The 19,163-nt window shown below is 40.7% G+C and overlaps 1 protein-coding gene across 1 annotated transcript; it reads right to left on the bottom strand.

Annotated features, from left to right (window-relative positions):
• Window positions 1-1,418: 1,418 nt before the first annotated feature.
• LOC127306239 (mediator of RNA polymerase II transcription subunit 23) lies at window positions 1,419-17,770 on the bottom strand. Its single transcript, XM_051336864.2, has 21 exons — window positions 17,514-17,770; window positions 17,384-17,427; window positions 16,981-17,080; window positions 15,917-16,879; window positions 14,826-15,060; window positions 14,385-14,602; window positions 13,057-13,270; window positions 12,493-12,779; window positions 11,943-12,026; window positions 11,660-11,754; window positions 11,404-11,566; window positions 11,084-11,329; window positions 10,392-10,559; window positions 10,199-10,312; window positions 9,955-10,080; window positions 7,936-8,081; window positions 6,588-6,831; window positions 5,742-6,507; window positions 5,418-5,599; window positions 1,970-2,073; window positions 1,419-1,829 (listed from the first exon to the last, which is right to left on the bottom strand). Exons 1-21 carry the CDS (start codon window positions 17,652-17,654, stop codon window positions 1,628-1,630), a joined length of 4,842 nt encoding a protein of 1,613 aa, XP_051192824.1. The 5' UTR covers window positions 17,655-17,770; the 3' UTR covers window positions 1,419-1,627.
• Window positions 17,771-19,163: the final 1,393 nt, after the last annotated feature.

The raw sequence follows: 19,163 nt of genomic DNA on the forward strand, positions 1-19,163 counted from the left end.
ATGCTTGTGACCGGCATGACCGACAGTCCCTTGGTGGTATTCAGCTTCATGGTGGGCGACGTGCCCATGCTTGTGCCCAGCGTGACCGATGGTGTTATGATGGTTTTCGTCTTTGTGGTCGACGACATGGTGATACTTTTGACTGGCGGTGCCACCACTGACGTGGCGAAGCTTGTGAACGGCGGTGCCATGGTGATCTTGTAATCGGTGAGGTAAGAGCATCTCTAACAGAGCCCGTAAACCACATCGGAACCGTATTTTTCCGGCTGATTTACGGGTTCGGGTCGAAAGTGGCGCAGAACAGAGACTGAACTCGCCGTCCGGTCCGAAAAACTTTTTCAGGGGCCCGAAAAAGTTTAGACTCAACCCCTACTAATACAGACCAAAGGGTGATTTACAGGCCCAAAACTGAACGGACTTCTCTACCGCCGTCGTCCGTACAATCGCCTCCAGCCGCCGATTTCTGGCTGTGTTGCTAAAATTATTCAACAACGACCAAGCTCGTGGCTACAGGCAAAACGTGCGACGGATGTACACATCAGGCTATGACGCGGCGTGGTGGCAAATAGGCTGCGCAGCGGCGGCTGCATACGCGCGTCGAGCAGCAGCTAGCACGCGCGGCCAAGAGCTTGCAGCTAGCAGCAGCAATCAATTTTAAGCTAGCATCAATTTCAGGTTTGGAGCAAGGCGGAGCGGCAGCAGCAATCACGGTTGTTTCCCATCAAGCCGTGCGCGACCTTCCTCGCCTGATCTTTAAGCTCGCGGTTGTAGTCGAGGGCGCGGCCGCTGGTCTGCACGGGGAGCTCTATGGAGCGGGCCGGACAGTTCTTTCTGAAGATGATAATTTTTCGAATATTCTGTTTTTCGGTTTTACTTTACGAGGTCTGTTCTGCGCCAGCCGTTTTGCGACCCGTAAGCACGTTTTCGGAAGACTGAACTCGAGTTTTTCGGTTTGCACTTTTACGGGCTCTGCTAGAGATGCTCTAAGGTCACCATGTTACCATATCGGTGAGCCTAGGAAAACCATGCGACCAACCAATTAAAGTGTCATTTTGGTACCACCCGATGCAACCCAAACTATCAAACGAAGTGCGTTTTGTATACGGGAGCTCGTCCGAAACGAGATGGAAGGCCCATCTCGCTAGTACAGCCTACCAAACACGCCCAAAGATGCTGTCGCTGCTCTCCACTGTAACACGATGTCCACGGTTCAGAATATGGGCACATTGGTAGTTATTGCCCACAAACGAGAACAGTCCTTGGCTCCTGCTCCGTGACAACCGTGCAAGCATGCAATGCAATGTGATGCTCAGCTTAGATCAGCATGAGAATGGTAAGCCATCACAGTGACCGTCAACCAGACGAGGCATTGTCTTGCACCATGACAGCAAAACAGGTACTCCTAGTACACAACTGTCTGCTGCTAACTCCTGCCAATGGATTGCAGAACTCTGGTGGGACGTATTGAGTTGACGCTACATATAATAACGCAATTTGCACTAACGTACTAGTACTACGACAGTGCTAGATGGTGTGTCCCTAACCATTCTGATAAGATCCAGATTCCAGTCTGGAAGTTACAGGTTACAAATGCTTGACGTTCAGGCCTGTACAGCTTACATCAACGTTAGGACGGGTGCTGTACTAGCTTTGGATGGGTCGCTGCATAAATTGAGGAGTTTGGATCCGTCTTCAGGTGGGAGAGGAGGTGCTGCACATCAGGCCTAAGCATATCCACTACTTTCCCGCACAATGTCAATATCTCCACTTTAGGTTTGCTAGTACTCTGAACGGGGCCGCCTTGACCTTCGTACATGACCGCATGATGCCTGTTTTACCAACAAGAAAATGAAGTGATTCATACGACAACTTGTACAGAGAAATCAACAGTTGAACGCAGAGCAAGAACATTAATATATAAGTGCGTGCCAGAGAAATTTTAAAGAGAAACATGCAAAATATGTCTTACAAGAAGTCGATGATGTCTGAAATTTCGGATGCCTCTACATGAGGCGAGGACTGAGAATTCTTCCCAAATACATCTCCTAACACGTTGAACAACAAAGCCAATGTCTGCAGAACCCGACAACATAAGAAAATTAGTGGAAAATTAACAAAGTATTATACTTCTAGTTTTTTTAAATACTTTCTTCATGCAACAATGTATTTGACCACCGGTGAAGCCAGTAGCGGCGCAGGGAGGAATGGGGTCAAGACAAACATTATCTTTTTTTTAGTACGAAAGTGGTGAGGGGATGCTATGGGCCATGGCCACCTCTGACTAGCATGAAGCTCCCCGCCCATGGACAAAATCATGAAAACATTGGTCACGGAAACTTCAATAGCATATGTTGGTAGAAATTCTAGTACTCCCTCCGATTCATATTAATTGACTCTAATATGGATGTATCTAGACACATTTTAGTTCTAGATACATCCATATTGAAGTCAATTAATATGAATCGGAGGGAGTACTAGAATTTGAGCTAATGACGAGTTTGTCTTGTCAAAAAGATGGATGAAAAATTAAATGGCATGGAAGGGGGTAGAACTAATTAATGGAGATGTGACCTAGCCAATTCATCAAGATGTGGTGACGAAACAATGGATGTACTGGGATACAGAGTATGTGATGGATAGACCACCCACAAATAAGGAGGCTAGGTAATTACTCAGAAACATTTTGGAAGGCTTCAAAGTTTTTTTTTTTTTACTATGGACGTACTTGTTGGATGAAGCAGTTAACTACTAGCTAGCTAGTGCCAAGTTTGATGGGGTTTTGCACCATGTAAGGATGCTTATATACATACACGTCGTCAGCCGGCAGCGCCTCCAATTTAATTACCCCCAAAAAGTTCTTGAAATTTCTTTTTTTAGGCAATCAGGATGCATGATAAATTAAGGAAATGGTTTTCCCTAAGCCTTTGGGTAATGTGCTTGCCTCCTTATTTATCTGCGGGGTATCCATTTGATATTCTATATTCCATTCCATACAATTTTTCGTCATCACACGATGATGATTGATGAATAGGCTTGGTCACAAATTCCATTAGTTAGCACCATTTCATGTCAATTAGTTTTTATCAGAATCTTCATGACAAGACCAACACATCACTAGCTCAAATTATACTACTTGAATTGTATTATACTACTTGAATTGTATCATGCATCATGTATGACTAAGTATCAAACACGACTCAACATAATCCAGTGCTACCGATAAATCTGGAAACCTCAGTTGAAAATTTTGCACCAAACTTAATTCTAACGACCACATATATGTGACATCGCAAGAAAAGTCTTTTAAACGGACGTTAGTGGTCATCTTTTTTCTATGTTAAATAGTATGCAGGATAAAATCAAACTAATTTCCTATCTATCCTTAGTGTTTTTTACATGGTACCCTATTTGTTTGAAGAACGTAGCAGCTCGATTCATGTTGTGAATTTGTGATGTGTTGCCATGCATGCTTTCTTTAGCAGCCTAATCTTAGTTGTATCACTATACGTTCAATTAACCCTAGGTATGGCAAGATCAATGTGAGCCCTATGGTGGACCCAGCGCATCGTATCGGCATCCCATGTTGCAGTTGCAAAGCCTAGACAGGCGGGTGGCGACCATGGGCCATGTGTGCTAGTAGCAGCTGACTGGGCGGCCGGCCCACAAGCACGAGAGGCAGTGAGTTCAGATCGACAGCAAGATCGTCCTCGCAAGGCCATATTGGTAGCCAATCAGACCCAGCAACATCTGCAGGACACATACTGCAGCGCCATAGGTCATCTAATGTTGTGTGAAACTAGTGTTTGTTTTTTGTGGTTCATAATAAGAAAAGATGATTGTATATTGACTTGATCAGATGATCTGATGCTTACCCTGGACAAAGGATTACTCAACCCAGGGTACATCATACTAACTTCTTCCACAAAGTTATTTCTAATTTTTCTTTTGGAATCTAATCCTGAGACTACAATCTTCATCTAATCTGCCATTTTAAGTTCTACTGTTCCGGCCTTCCAGATACTCCCTCCATCCGTGAATAAGTGTACTTCTAGGAAATAGGAGACAACTTAGTTCTCTCTCATCTTTTATGGGTCTTCACTCTATTAATTGAATGAGGGGAATGATGATTGGTGGTTGAGGTGGAGAAGAGGAATGAGGATTGGATGATGGAGTTGGGGAGTGATTACGAGGAGCTAATTGCATTAATTAACTGCATTAGTAGTGTAGATGTACACTTTTTTGGGACAAATTTTAAACCTAGAAGTACACTAATTTGAGGACGGAGGGAGTACTGATCCTTTGTAAGATTGAATTTGTTTCCATCTGATCAATCATCTGAGTAAAACCTTAAATATAATCTTATTCCATCAATCTTTCTGAGTTGTAATGCATATTGTATTGTTAACATTTCTGTTTTTATATGTGATTCTACATGAGTTGTACACTGAACGAATGTGATGAATGTAAGTAAGTTGATTTACCATACGCTTATTTGTGTTACAGATAGCTGCTCATTTAATTGCATCGATGGGATCATCACCGTCATAGCTACAGCCTACAAGTTTACAAGTAAACTTTCCAAGCTACAAGGCTACGGGGAGAGCAAAGACACAATTTTTTTTTCCATGAGGTCTAAACTCATCCCCTGTTCCAACCATATACTCCCTCCGTTCCAGGATAATCAATGTTATAGTTTTTTCCTAAGTCGAACTACTTCAAGTCTGACCAACTTTTAGAAAACATATCAACATCTGAAACACAAATTTGGTTTTATCACATTAATGATACAATAAATGTTTGTACTATATTGATTTGACGTTGTGTATATTTAGACGTTTTTCCATAACTTTGGTCAAACTTAGAACATCGATTATTTTGGAACAGAGGGAGTAGTAACTATTCCTATAGAATTGGCAATGCCTTTTTCTTCTGAAACAAAAGACAGAACACAAGCCATGAAGATGCCAAAATGATGAACATGATATTGATTTGATGGTTGAGATTGCAGGTACAAATAAGTGAACGTGCGGGATTTTCAAGATAGATTAGCAAAAGGGAAGAAAATTGCATTGGGAAGATGCAAACCAACATCTCTCTCCTCTTTAATTCTTTCACCTCCAATAAGCTAAGTGTATGTAGAAAATTAAGATAACATGTGCTGAATAGTATTGGGTTTGATTTCCGTGCGATGAGAAAGAAACAATTGTTGCAACTTTAAAATGCATTGGGAGGATAGATGTACACTCTTTTATGGACAAAGTTTGAGGCTAAATGTCCACTTATTTGAGGATGGAGGGAGTATATTGTTTCAATTCACAACAGTTAGAAATCAACTCCAAGTTCATTATGTAAACTGTAAATCCCACAGAACATGTTTTCTTAGTAACCAGGAAGCAGGTAGGGAAAACAAGGCATACCTTCATGAATAGAGGTCGAGCAAAGGCTAGACGAGGCAATAAGGGGCCCAATATGCGAAACGCAATTCTCAACATGGCAACTGAATTCACTGGCCGAAGATGTTTGATGACGGTATGTGAAGATTCCAGCCACTCTTGTGGAAGATTGCTAAAAAATGAGTGTAGAAGGGCAACAATATTACCTGCAATCAAGGCAGCACAAACATATAATGTGAGCGCAAAACAGCAGCAGCATAAAAAGTTAATGCTGAGCTGAATGGACCCAAATATTGAAGTTGAATTTGTGCAAAAAAAACACAACAAAACTAAAATGTCATACAGTACCTATGGCTGTCGATGTATTATCTTGAGAAGCCCATGTTGGGTCCAGAAGTGCATAACCAACAGCAGAGTCAAGCTCTTTAACAGGTCTGGAACTGTCAGCAAGCCAACGACAATCTTTTATGATTCGGGCGGCTTCCGAGTATAGTTGCATGTGAAATTCTGGTGGGAGTTGTGCCAGCAAGAAGCCACATGCTTGAATCATCAAAACAGATAATTGTTGGCAGGAGTAGCCACTTCTAGAAACAAAGTTAGCACTGATTCCACTTGCAGAAGTGTTTGCTCGGTTGGCAGCTGCAGATTCAGCACCCCCGCCTGAAGGTGAAGTTGGCAGCCCAGAGTTCTGGCCCAAACCACCAGACATTCCTTGGCCACTATTTGATTGTATAAGCGTTCCTTGTACATGTGCTATTAGTTGAACTAGAGAAGACACTATTTGAGAAGCTGGCACAGAAAGTGATAGAATCTCAATAGCTGCTGTTTCCAAAACAAGTTGTGTATATGACCCAGGATCCTGATTTTGATAAAATGCCCTCTGACCATCGGCATTACTACTTCCACCAGCTTGCGCAGATGCATGAGGCTTGCTGAAACTTGTGCGTGCTGTATTTCCAGAAGCATCTGCTGGATTTGATTTGGACTTGCTACTCAAAGGAGGTATGACATTATTAACAAGGCCTAGCAAAAGGTTGGCAAAGTATTCTGGTGGCGGGCAAATAGAAGAGTTTGACGACCCTAATGTTTGAGCAAAGGAATCTGAGAAAGGAGTCTGTAAGATGTTCACCGTTAGTAAATGAATGAAATAAGACAGGGAGAAGAGTTCCATAGAAAAGAGAAACAGGGGTTTACCTTGGTGCTAACACCCAGCACATTGAGGATCCTGACAATTAACTTGCTAGGAAGATGACCATAGAAGTATGCAAGAATATCGCGCACAAATGTAAATCTTAGTGGGTGGAAGGCGAGAAAGGTAGAATAAAATGCAAGAACCCTGTCTGCGATATCTGTAGCATCATTCTCAATAAGCCTATAAATTATCAGCGGGATGACTGGAAGCAAGCGGGCAGCAATGTCATCGAAAAAAGGCGGATATCTGCATTAACAACGCGACTATAGTGAATCAAGCTTCTGTAACTTGCATAGAACCCCAAAACAGCAAAACCCTAATAGAATATTATTTTCAAAGTAAAATATATCGAAATCAACATAATTTGTCATGCTACGAGACTGCACGATTATATAAACAAAGGAAGTACGATACTATCAGAGGATATTTATCAGCCAGCGGCTTCAGGCTAGCACTCCCTTTGTTAATTTTACAAACACCAGCATCAAGAGAGGCAACACATTGCTCGCTACCCCATGTGTCCCAAATTGGAGACCCACTAATCCTTGGTCTCATCTTATACCTTTTTACCATATGCCCTTTGGCCCTCTAATCTGGAGCAACATGTTGGGACTGTTGGCATTGGGCCAAGCAGTGTATTGGAAGAATTGTCGCAAATCTAATCTGAACTTTGATCAATTTCATAACAATGTATTCTTAATACTACAGAAGCATGTTCATAAGAACGTAGTTCAAAATAGAAATCTAAAGGTACCACTTTTTTATCACTAAACCTATATAATGCTTTACTGATTATTACGAGGATTTTAGACACAAAAAATCAAACATGACAAAGGTAGTTATGTTTCTTATATCAGGGAAGTAGATATATAACCCACTGCTAAAATAAAATCCAATCGTAGCAATAACGTAAAGAAAAGCATCTAACATCCGCACTTACAAATTCAGTAGATCAAAAGCAAGTGGCCACATAGTTGGGACTTGGGAATAAGACAACGATTTCTCAAACCGGCGAGATTCAGGCAAAAACAAGGATGGTCCAATTTGAGGCTAAGGAAAATAAATGGATAAATACACATCAACCATACCAGAAAAACGTCCCTTACTAAAGATGAACTAACCACCATGGTGCCCTCAAATTTATCAAGAGCTCCAAATATATTAGACCTTTTTGTACCAGGCAATGAGAACAAAAAAAAAAAGATTCATGAAACAGCTAGCATGTATTGCAATTCAGCAGACAAATACTATTAGAATGAACCTGCTTTATGCATGTGTGCAACGAATATATCATATATCATGCAAATTTGAGATGTTGGACTTGAATATCAGTTAAAAGATTGCAATTACCGGTCCTTCCATGAGAGATGGTTACCAAGAGCTTTCTGGAGCTCAGCTCTTTTTGGATGTTGATTTTTTAGCCAATGCTCGGGAGAACGAGAACTGCAGAATGCTTTAATTCTGTGCTGAAGTTCCGGTCTTTCAAGCAGACTGATCTGTAATGTTAAATTTACAATTAAAGCAAGTCCAAGGTTTTGTATGCACAGGTGAAACAGCTAGTAAGTAATAACATTAAATTTATCAGAGTATAATGCCTTCTAAGTACCTAAGTACCTTGGTATACACAATAGAAAATATAGACAGTTATAGTAAAAACTAGCTAGCTCGGGCACTGGTTGTTACTCAATGACCCTGTTTATTGGGCTTCATGCTTTAGCTTGTGGTGCTTCTAGTCCTCTGGAAGCACCAACTCAACAAACACCTAATGTTTTTCACTGCGCTTGGTAGAAGCACTTGTCGGTTTTACACTGGAGTGGAGAAGCCCATATATAAAAAGAAATGCTTCACAGTTTTCCCTTTTCCCATCCCTAATCTAATCTCCTCCCATCTCAGGTGTGATGGAGCTGCCTAAGGTTTGAGAGAAGACAGCAGCAGCAGCCGAACTCCACCTTTGGCACCATCCGCGAGTCCTTGCCACCTTCCTCGCACACCCATCAATCCCAAGCTCTTCCACAATTTCCATGCCCTACGCCGAGCTGGAGCTGAACCGCCAGCTACCGCGAGTCTCCGTCCTCCGCTACTCCCAGATCTCCTCTGCCTACGGCCGGTAGTTGCCCTTGTGCTGCCCTTCCATCCTCCCTTTGTCAACTGTTGCTGCCAGTCCTACTGGTGACAGATGCATTCTGGAGCTCGCTGTGCTCGCACTTGCTGTTAGAGTTCTAGGTGTTTGTTCATGTATATACTGTTGGAGCAAGGTTTGATATGCGAGTTGTGCATGTAAAATAGACTAGAAGAGACGACAGAAAATAAAATTACGAAGTCGATGGGTTCCAATAAAGTCCTTGTAGATTATATCTGAATCCATCTCAGGCTATGAACACTATCGACCAGCTGACCAGCTCCAGCTGTTTCTCAGATCTTACTAGCTCCAGCTGCTTCTCTGTAACCTCCAGCCTAAGCAAACAGAGCCTCATACAAGGTATATCGTTGTAGTCACTGACTTACGGTTGTACTACTCTTGACAATCATGGTTGGTAATGGTATAGATTTTCACCGAAAGACTAAGCTATACGCCTATACCTAGGCATAGAGTAGGGTACTATACGCCTGCTCCAACAACACTGTTGTTACAACAGTGATATTGTAACATGTTACTATTTTGATGACTAATACAAAAAACTATAGCATGTTACCAACTTACCATATCCAAGTTGTTTAACAACTTGCATAAGCTTTGAAAACTGCAAATAGGATATGAAAAAAAGGACTATGTTTCAACTAAGCTATACCTACATACATATAGAGTAGGATACTCTATGCCTACTCCTAAAGCACTTTGATAGAGTAATGTGTTACCATAAGGTGTCCACATGCTGCCCATGTGTTACTATCTTAATTACTAGAACAAAAAACTGTACCATGTTACCATATCGATGTGTTTAACAGCTTATAAGAGCTTAGAAAACTGCAAATGTGATAGCAAAAAAATGTAGTTTTCAACCCTTAACTCTGGCGAAGGTCTACACTTTCCGACCCTAAACTTGAAAACAATTATGTTCAGTGTCTCAAACTAACGAAACAGTCCATTTTTCACCCTCGGGTAATTTCACGAGTGGTTTCAGTTGGCGTGGATGCCACTAGTCCGCCACGTTGCTACCATGTCATGAAGAAAATCAGTGTAGGGTTGAAAGATTGGATTAGAGGCTTTAATATTTGACCATGAACAGCTTTTGAAACAGTTTTTAGTAGAATGTTCAAGCTGTAACAATTGATAAATGGTCAATCGTAACTAAAACTGGCTACAGAAAGCATAATGATCATGATTTTAGAAATATGGGATGCAAACTGAATTATTTTAAGAGGACTTACCACAAGACGTAAAGCATAAGGATCATCATCCCTGTCAATAAGAGCTAGCAGCAGAATGTCCAGTGGAAGTAGCTCATGTGTCCAAATAAAGAATGCAAGATTCGTGATTGCTTTGGAAAGTAAATCCTGCATCAGATAAGTGCCAGACAATATTACACACGGACTACTAGAAAACGAAAACCACATAAACAAACAACCAAAGAGACAACTAACAAAATAACAAAAGGTGAATATCTTGAGTCACCTGCGCTGGATGCCCTCGTTGAAGCTCAAGCTGGATATGATGCAGAAGAACATCTACCATTGTATAAATATTTGCTGTAACTTCTTCAGGTGAAAACTCTCTCAAGACACGAGCCTGCATTAAGATCCAGCAACACATATAGAGTAACAGAACACAGCTGTATCAAAGTTATCACACACAAAAATAGACATACAAGATTTGTGCTGTTGATCTCAAGATGTCCGTTCATTAGCATCCAAGCACCGGCGCAAAGATAATGACGATGCTGAGCAAAACTGTGGTTCAAATAAGTCATGACATAGTTCGGCTCAGCTGATGGTGACAGTAGCTGGTTGCATTGATTAATAACGGTAGTTTCTGCCTGAAAGGAGAGTATTGTCAATACTGAAGTGAAGAACAACATGACCTGGCACAGCGTTTCATCTTATAAACATGTGATAGGCTGATAGCAACTAAAGGGAACTAAAATTTATGCTACATTGGGAATTTTAAGACCTTTGGTGATCTGAATACACTTATTCACACAGCCAGAGCAAGTATATGGACTTGCTGTATTTTCAGGTCACAAGAACCTATTTGTCCAACTTATATCCATAAAGTAGCAAAGCACTATTAGGTAATAATATCATCTGGAGGTGTAAGAACTTGAGGGCACTTAGAACATAAAAGGATGAACAAACTACCGATAAATTCTCCACCAGTTGACTTTCCACAAATATGAAGAGCAGCTATTAGTTATTACATGCTTAAAAACTTAACAAAAGAAGTGTCATTTGGCAATCCTCAATAAAAATGAACTATAAACTGCCCAAGATAGTGATGAGTAGATGCATACAGATATAAATGGCCAAACACTTGTCCCAAAAAGAAATAATAAAATGATACCTGCTGCCATGCTTGGATAGTTTGTCCCCTCTTATCCATCCTCCCCATTAAGAAATCACGAATAAGGGGAGGAAAATAACGTAAAGTCTTTTCTGACCAAGTATGCTGACTGGTTGCCATAATTTGCTCTAACAGTGGTTGGAGATAAATCATGTGTTCAACCTCGGCAATTCCACGTGTCTTGATGGTGATAGCAAGGCTTATTATGGTTATGCGATTAAGCGTTTCAGTAAACTCGGTTGGTCCCTACATAAACATAGAAGTCCACTCAATGGACTAGTGATGGCCGAATTTCCAAACAAAAGCAAGTAATATTTTACCTTTAACTCTTTTTTCACCAAAAAGAAGTCTCTCAGTGAGAGAATTAAGTTCATGCACAAATTTTCAGCTAATCTAAAAAGGCGATGTTCTCCACGTTTTCCCTTAATCATTGATATTATCTTTGTGACATCATACATCAATGCTTTGCTTTTTCCGTGATACCTAGAAAAGAACCATGTTGATGTAAGAAAAAGGTACAATGATACCAATAAAAGACACAAATTTGAGGTTTTTCTAAATTAGGTTGAGAATGACCTGTACAGAGGAAGTAGTCTGTAATTCAGTATCTCAAGCAGGAGCAAAGACACACCAGATTTGCTCAGAATAGATGGAGATCTTTGGGTTAATGTCTGCCAAGTTTAAATAGTACGAACATATCAGAATTTCCATATAACTATGATTTACACAAAGTCAGAAGATGGGGGCCTTTTGGCTTACAAGTTATAGTCACGGGAAGTAATTCAGAAATCAGAGGAAAACAGCAGTCACAGTCTGCCACATAAATATACAGATCACCTTAGTAGGCAGCAGGACTTACTGTAAAATGCGGACGAAACAATGAATGGGGTGTTATAAGCAGCAACCTCACATAGGTTTCCACCATAGCAATGCTAGGAACAGCCTATCAAAGAACAGAGGTAAGATTAGGGTAGCAATATACAAGTTTGGAGAATCTAAAGACAGGTGAATATTAGTAATGGCAACAAAAGAACAGATAAGTGTGATTATATGCATACTTCTAGAAAGATATATTTCCAGTTAAGATTACAAATGATGTCATAAATTTAAAATAGATGAGTCACTGACTCACATATTGTTAGCAAAACTATATAACATATAAACTATTCATCAATTGCTATTTAGATGAACAGAAGAATTATGCACAGGAATTCTTCTGATCATGTGAAAGAAAATGTGAACTAAATTATTTTCTACTTCTGTTCTGTATCAGCTAATGTATATAAAACCAATATTAACAAAATATTTAGTCCCAATAAAGTTGCGGTAGGGTGTATAAAAACAAATACAGAACAGAAATATAAAATTAACTAGGGTATTAGCAGCAATGTGAACTTTCTAGGTTTTACCTGGCCAAGAAATATAGTCTCTTCAAGCTGGAAAGCAAGCTTCAAACAAAGGTTGATAGACAACCCAGAAAGCAGGGTCATTGACAAGGGGTAAGTTTCACGCATCATCGTCATTCTTTCATTTGGTTGCATATTGGGTCCCTGAATGAATTCTGCCCCACCAGCTGATGTGAACCAGTTCATGACTGCATCGCATGCTGGTTGTGCCATGGTGAAGGAGAGAACCCAAAACATGCCCATGGCCCGTTCATCCAAGTTCATAAAATCTATCATTCTCTCTCCCGAAGCTATTATTTCAAGGGGGGAATGCATTTAAATCATACAGAGATACATGACGAAATGCAAAATGTAATAATGGTGTGCAGCTAAGCATCTCTCAAATAAGTAACATGCATCGCCTGAATTGTGAATTCTGGTGCTATTATGTAATGCAAAGAACAAGAATTTTCCTATATTTGATTAGTTAACTTACCTGTCTACACATTCTTAACGAACTCCTAAATTAGCAGCATTTTTACAAAGCAAAAGCATGATGGTAAATCCAGCCATCCAGGGGACAAGTACCTTTCGTCGTCTGTTTCCACCACTCATCTATCTGTTTGCCTTTTTGAAGCTGATCACTGTTCAAATGCTCTCTAATTGAAGTGTTGAAAGACCAAATGCGCAAAGTTTGGCTGCTACTTATGAAATCAAGAAGAATACTTTGAGGGCTGATATTATTAGGATCGAGGCTCTTGTCTTCTTTATGGAACGAAATTATCTTGCGTGTTGTTTCAACCTGATAAAACAAGAATAATTAGAACGATCTTATATGGATACAATGAACTTTTAACTGGGAAACTGAAACAAATACAATAAAACACATAACAGGGTTAGCATACAAAATACTATCCAGTAAAACAAATTGGTAACCATTTAAGTTTTAACAGCTCTTAGATGTGAAGTTAGTCCAGCTGAGTTAGTTAAGCACTGTTATTAATTCTAACAGATTGTCAGTTCAATAAAGTGTCTTTCATATTTCCCAACGGAATAACCTTCTTACAGCATCCTGCCATCAACTAAACAATTGCATTCCACTTCCCCCTTTCATTCCAGACCTTCGATGAACTTCATGATCTTGGACAATTCCTCCTCGGCCATCATGTTACTCAGGAAAGCAATGACCATTTGGCACTACCCACAGGGCAATACTTCCTTTTCGTCCAGCAGATACTATGATTCAACTTTTCAGCATGGTCAAATCCGGTGCCCATAAAATGGATTTGGGACTCCAAATGTACTTCCAAGCTTAGGGCCTTTGCATGCACTCTTCCTGAATGACAAAACTCAACAACAGAGACATGCTTCTTAGTTCTTAGGCATATCATTCATGTGTCACTGAGGATTCGAACTGCGCTCTGCAACTTAGAAGAACTGGAAACCAGGGAACATCTTTTCTGCAGCTGCCCCTCCAGAAACTTATGTTGGAATGACATTGGATTATCTTTGGACACCAACTTGGATACACACCATCTTCTTTGATCAGCCCAGACCCACTTGTAGAGGCCTTTCTTCATGGAAGTTTTCCATCGTAGCAGGCTGGAGCATCTGGAAGCCGAGGAATACAGAATGTTTTGACAGCATAAATCCTAGTGTAGGCTCTTGGCCTTTTATGTTTACAATGGAAATTATCTCCTCTTAAGGACACTTGCTTGATCCCCCCCCAGATTAGCTTAGCCACCCTCCCCTTTTGTACATTCTATGTCAGTATCTTCTTCTAATAAGGTTTTAATTAAATCTACTGGTTGGTACTCCCTACAGGTCATTAAAACACTAAACAATTGCATTTTAATAAAGAAGAAAAGAAAAGGGAAAAATAAATGTATAAAGATCATCATACAAGAGAATATCACCTTCCTTGGGTCTGAACTAAGTGTGTTCATCACAATCTCAATACGGATAATCTGTGCAAGCAACCAGGTGACATGATTACTGCGTAAAATCTGTTGATCACCATTTGCTACTCGAGACGCAAGCTTGTCCACAAAATCAAGAAAATCAATACAGCCACTTTTCATTAGGAAGAAAAAGATGTCTGCGAACAAAAGCCAATCTTGCCAGCACTGAGTCTCTGCAATAGTATGACAGAACTGCAATGAGAACACAGGCAGTAGGTAATAGCTGATAACCTCAATATTTTCTTTAAAGTAAAAGTTGCATGCCACAAAAAGGCCTTCAGTAAAAAAGGGGGTATACCCATGGAAACTCGAATCCTATCAGCTATCCACTAGAGAAAGGAACTTATTGTACTTGAATATAGAGATAGTGGAGCTCAGTGGCTCACATATGCTAACCTGAGTTAGTTAACTTCAGTAGTTCAATCGTCCTGTCAGCAACTGCCTCACCAATCATATCCGGTGAGAAAACAGCTCCTGGTGTTGATGTTTGAGAATGTGATCTGTAACAAGGAGCAACAAGAAGAACACGTCTCCACCAATCTGGTGATGGAGTTGTGCGGAGAGCGTGCCTCAAGCAACGCAGAGCACGTTCCCAATCTAAACCCCCCTTAGGAATAGAGTTTGCAAGATCCTAAACAACAATGCAACATAAGCTTTGGTATCCAGCCCAGAACAATATTAGGAAGAAACTAAGAAAATTAAATAAATATTTATATACATAATCCCGCCAAGTTTGCTGCCTAACAGTTCTGAGTTCTTTCACTTTTTCATTTAAATTATTCATGCTTCTTGCATATAATTATGATCAGCCATAATAATGAATAATACAGCAATAGCGTGCAAAACACCCACAAATTAACAATAATTTTTATATCAGCAGTACTGAACACAACTAAACCATAGCAATAAAAATACTGACCCCTGTAAAATTAAACATAAAAACTTTTAAAACATTGCACTTGAAATATACCAACTTCAGTCACTAATATGCATCAAGATGGTCACAGAAGAACGACTAATATACATAGAAGTGTCTGACTGGCCACGTGAAATGTCATTATAGAATCTATCTCCAGAATGCATTCACCTTATTTCATTATAGAACAGATAAATGGTACAAGTAAGTGTTTTATATAGGAGACTGAGAACTGGGAAGGAAAATTAAATCAAACTCCATCCATGCAAAATAAATAGCATATGTTTTTCAAATCTTGTTAAATAGTGTGGTCGTACATTTAATTATCCCTCCCTCATTCTCCCAATGATTTACAATGATGTTTCAGTAATTTTTCTCAATGTTTGCTTAAGTTTATAGACTATGATAAAAAAAAAATCCCCAACAAAGTATTGCTGCAGGGAGGGAATAGCAAACATTATGAGATCGAACGGAGGCTTCAATGCATTGCATAAGATAACAATGTAAACAAATACGGGAAAAGTAAGCATAAAATGAAAGATGTGGCTGCTTGCTAAAAGAGTAACATTACCTCTCCATGCAGTGGCTCTCCCAGAACACTAGGATAAGTAATGGGAGAATAACGCAAATTGGCTACAGATTCACCAGCTATGCTTGGGTAGGATTGTGACAAGAACCGATGGGTTCCAAATGTTGGGCAATGAAGGTGCTGATCCAACATCTGCATGTGCATACACACCATATCCCTCCTCCTATGGATCTCCATAATGATGCAAATTAGAGCATCATCATCAGGAATGTTCTCGAGAAACTGCAAGTTGCTGCGAACAAGCTCATAGAATGGAACACGACATTTCTCTTCATCAACCAAAATCCAGATCACATCTAAGCATAGATGCATCCATTCATGCACGGGCCTTTCAATCCTAGTTTGCGCTGGATTGGCTTCATCCACGCCACGGGGTCTCTGGTCCCAGTTAACCAACCAATTTACCATATGCTGGAATGTCACGGCATGGGTAGCTGGCTTCAAACTGGACTGTAGCCCGGCTAAAATGATCCTACAGGATAAATGGTACAGATAACTAGTTTCTGCTCCCCTGCCAGACTGGTCACCTCTTGATGTGGTACCAAGCTGCCCAAGACTAGCAAATTCAGTAGCCTTCATGGGTGACACATTTGCACCTACAGGTTGGTCAATACCAGATTGAGTAGGAGATCCTATAGCGTTCATTGCTGATAAAGGAGATGTAGGATTTGACGCGTGAAAGCTTGGAGCACTTGGTGCTACAATAGCTGAGGAAGAAGATACAGGGCCACCAACAGTCACAGAACCCGCTTGTCCCGTTGGTGCCTCAGCAGAAGAAACTGCACTGAGTAGAGATGGAATGAGGCTGTCCCATCTAAGGTGGCCCCGAGCACACAGACACCGCGTAGCAAAGAGCAGGAACTCAGATCGTGGAGCGTGGCTACTGCATTGCAGAACAAATGAGATGAGAACTGATTCCGTGACTGCCTGTAACTGCTCCTGGTCCTAAAGAAACATGAAAATCTAATCAATTTCTTGTGTTATTTTTGGTCCTGTGGTCAAAATGACTGGTCAAAATGACTGTTTGTGTAAATTCTTATGCTTACTGGAAACCGTGTGCGCAACTGCTCAAAATCCGAAATAAACTGCTCGTCCCGGGGAGGCAGATCTCTGTTAAGAGCAGATACTCTCTTCTGCAGCTTGTTCCTGAATAATTCAATTTTTACAGCACATTAAATTCTGCAAAAACTTATTTACTAAAACTGACTCCCCTGTTCAAACTACAGAACAGTTCTAGGAGACAATTTACATAGTATATAGCTACCAAATAAGTAGCACGGGCTAATTAAAAAAATCAGCATAATATCGCATTCAAGAAGGCATCATCGTCTATCATACAACCTCAAAACAACTAATACTATGTTACTCACTAATCCAACCGAATTCGCACGGAGTACAGTTCACAAATAAATGCCCAAATTGAAGGCCACGGGAGAGAAGGCAACTTACGAGGTCTCCTTGGCCGGGTCCTCGGCCCGCTGCTTGGAGTTCATCTGCAAATCCACACACACACACCCAGGGTCAGAAGTAGCGGTCGCAGACGCGTAAGCTAGGGATTGGGGAAGGGAGGGGCACGCACACCGAGATATAGGGTGAAGAGATCGGCGATGGCCGGCCGCGCCGGGTGCTGGTGGAGCTGCATCTGCCGCTGGTGGGGTACCACCGCGGAGGCCGAAATCGCCGGAGACAGCGGCTGCCTCTGCCCGTGGCCCCCGTCCATCGCCGGTGCGTCGTTCCCGTCGCCGGCGACTGGGAGGGGAACGTGGGGAAAGGGTTTAGAAGGACTGAAGCACTGTGAAGCAGCCTGATGCTTCCGCGTTTGGGGAAAGACGGGAATTGACGGTGTGATGTGATAGTCCTGCAGTCTGAAGCTTGATCTGAGCCGCTACTTGGGACAGAGATTTGAGCAGCAGAGAAGGGCACGTCGTTGATGCAGAAGGATCTGTATATCAATTTTTCACAAAGTTGAGATATTTTTGTTGGGACGAAGGTAGTATTTCTTTTCGAGTGTAGATTTGTGCATTTTCCAATATTTAAAAAAATCATATTTCAAAAAATCATAATATTTATTTTATGAATACATACATGTTCTAAATACTCGTGCGAAGTTTGATAGAAATTGCCTTGGAGAGCTACAGAAAAATAACAAATTTGTGGTTGTATAGGAATGGAAAAGTCAGACAGTTGTCTATTTTGTATAGCTCAATACAACATATTTTTCTCCGAAATTTTTACCATACCTTCGAGTTCTTTATATGTATGTGGGTATTTAATTTCAGATTTTTTGAAATCTTAGAAATATGTTTTTTAAAAACTGGGAGCACCGGTGCTCATATGCTAAACACACTTTTCGTTCCTTTTGTTTCTTCTTTAGAAAAAAAACTAATTTGTTTTCTTGGGTGATTATGGTAGAGAATTAAGGGAATGTTTAGTTTTATCCCTTTGATGTGATTAATATTTGACCAAGGTCAAAAAGAGTTTGCTACTCCCTTGGGCTCTAAATACTTTTTTTTTTTTGCGAGAGGGCTCTAAATACTTGTTGCAGACCCGGATGGAGTATCATGTTATGTTCTCCTAAAAACTATATCTAGCAGAAGTAGAAAATAAACATCCAATCCTAATGAACCATCAAGGTCCCCAAAAAAACAAGTGGGAATTGTGAAGGCTCTTAATCTTTGATAATTTTAGGCGGAAAAGATCAAATTGGGAGTGGCGATGTGCCTCCCTGAACCTCATATTCACGTGTGAGATGCACTAACCGCTAGCACCAAACTTTCACCCGCGACCACTCTACTACCATCATCATGTCCCCCACCGACTGCACCTAGTCCACCCTGTGGTTCCCCGCCATGATCTTGCGTGCCCATCGGTCGTCGCCTCCCCCAATTCGAGCTTCTAAGCTCCCACGTGGTTGCGGGCTGATATCTTATTTGTAATTTGAATATATAAGTTTTCTATGGCAGGAATTTTTCGATGATTCATCATTAGATGAGGAGTTTAATGAAGACAGAGAGATAAGTGTGTTGTTGTTGCTTGAGATGCAAGCCAACATGAAAATGAAAGACGGTTGTTTTGTTCTTGGTCGTCAAAAAGTTAGCAAGACTTTGCTAGTGTTGGAAATATACTCCATGCTAGAATTGTATTAACAAGAAACGTATTACTTGTGTGATTTCATAAACAATATTGTGTTCCTAGTAAGCCTCTACCAGACTAGCCCGTTGATTAATGA

This window comes from Lolium perenne, chromosome 6 (genome assembly GCF_019359855.2).
Source record: "Lolium perenne isolate Kyuss_39 chromosome 6, Kyuss_2.0, whole genome shotgun sequence".
Classification (NCBI taxonomy): domain Eukaryota; kingdom Viridiplantae; phylum Streptophyta; class Magnoliopsida; order Poales; family Poaceae; genus Lolium; species Lolium perenne.

What these genes read in the sequence shown, in the direction of transcription:
- LOC127306239 (XM_051336864.2), bottom strand. Translation starts at nt 17,654, where the DNA reads ATGGACGGGGGCCACGGGCAGAGGCAGCCGCTGTCTCCGGCGATTTCG. An exon ending in TTAGTTCAGACCCAAGGAAG is followed by an intron (nt 13,271 to 14,384) that starts GTGATATTCTCT and finishes TTGTTTTATCAG; the next exon opens with GTTGAAACAACACGCAAGAT. An exon ending in AACGAGGGCATCCAGCGCAG is followed by an intron (nt 10,081 to 10,198) that starts GTGACTCAAGAT and finishes TATCTGATGCAG; the next exon opens with GATTTACTTTCCAAAGCAAT.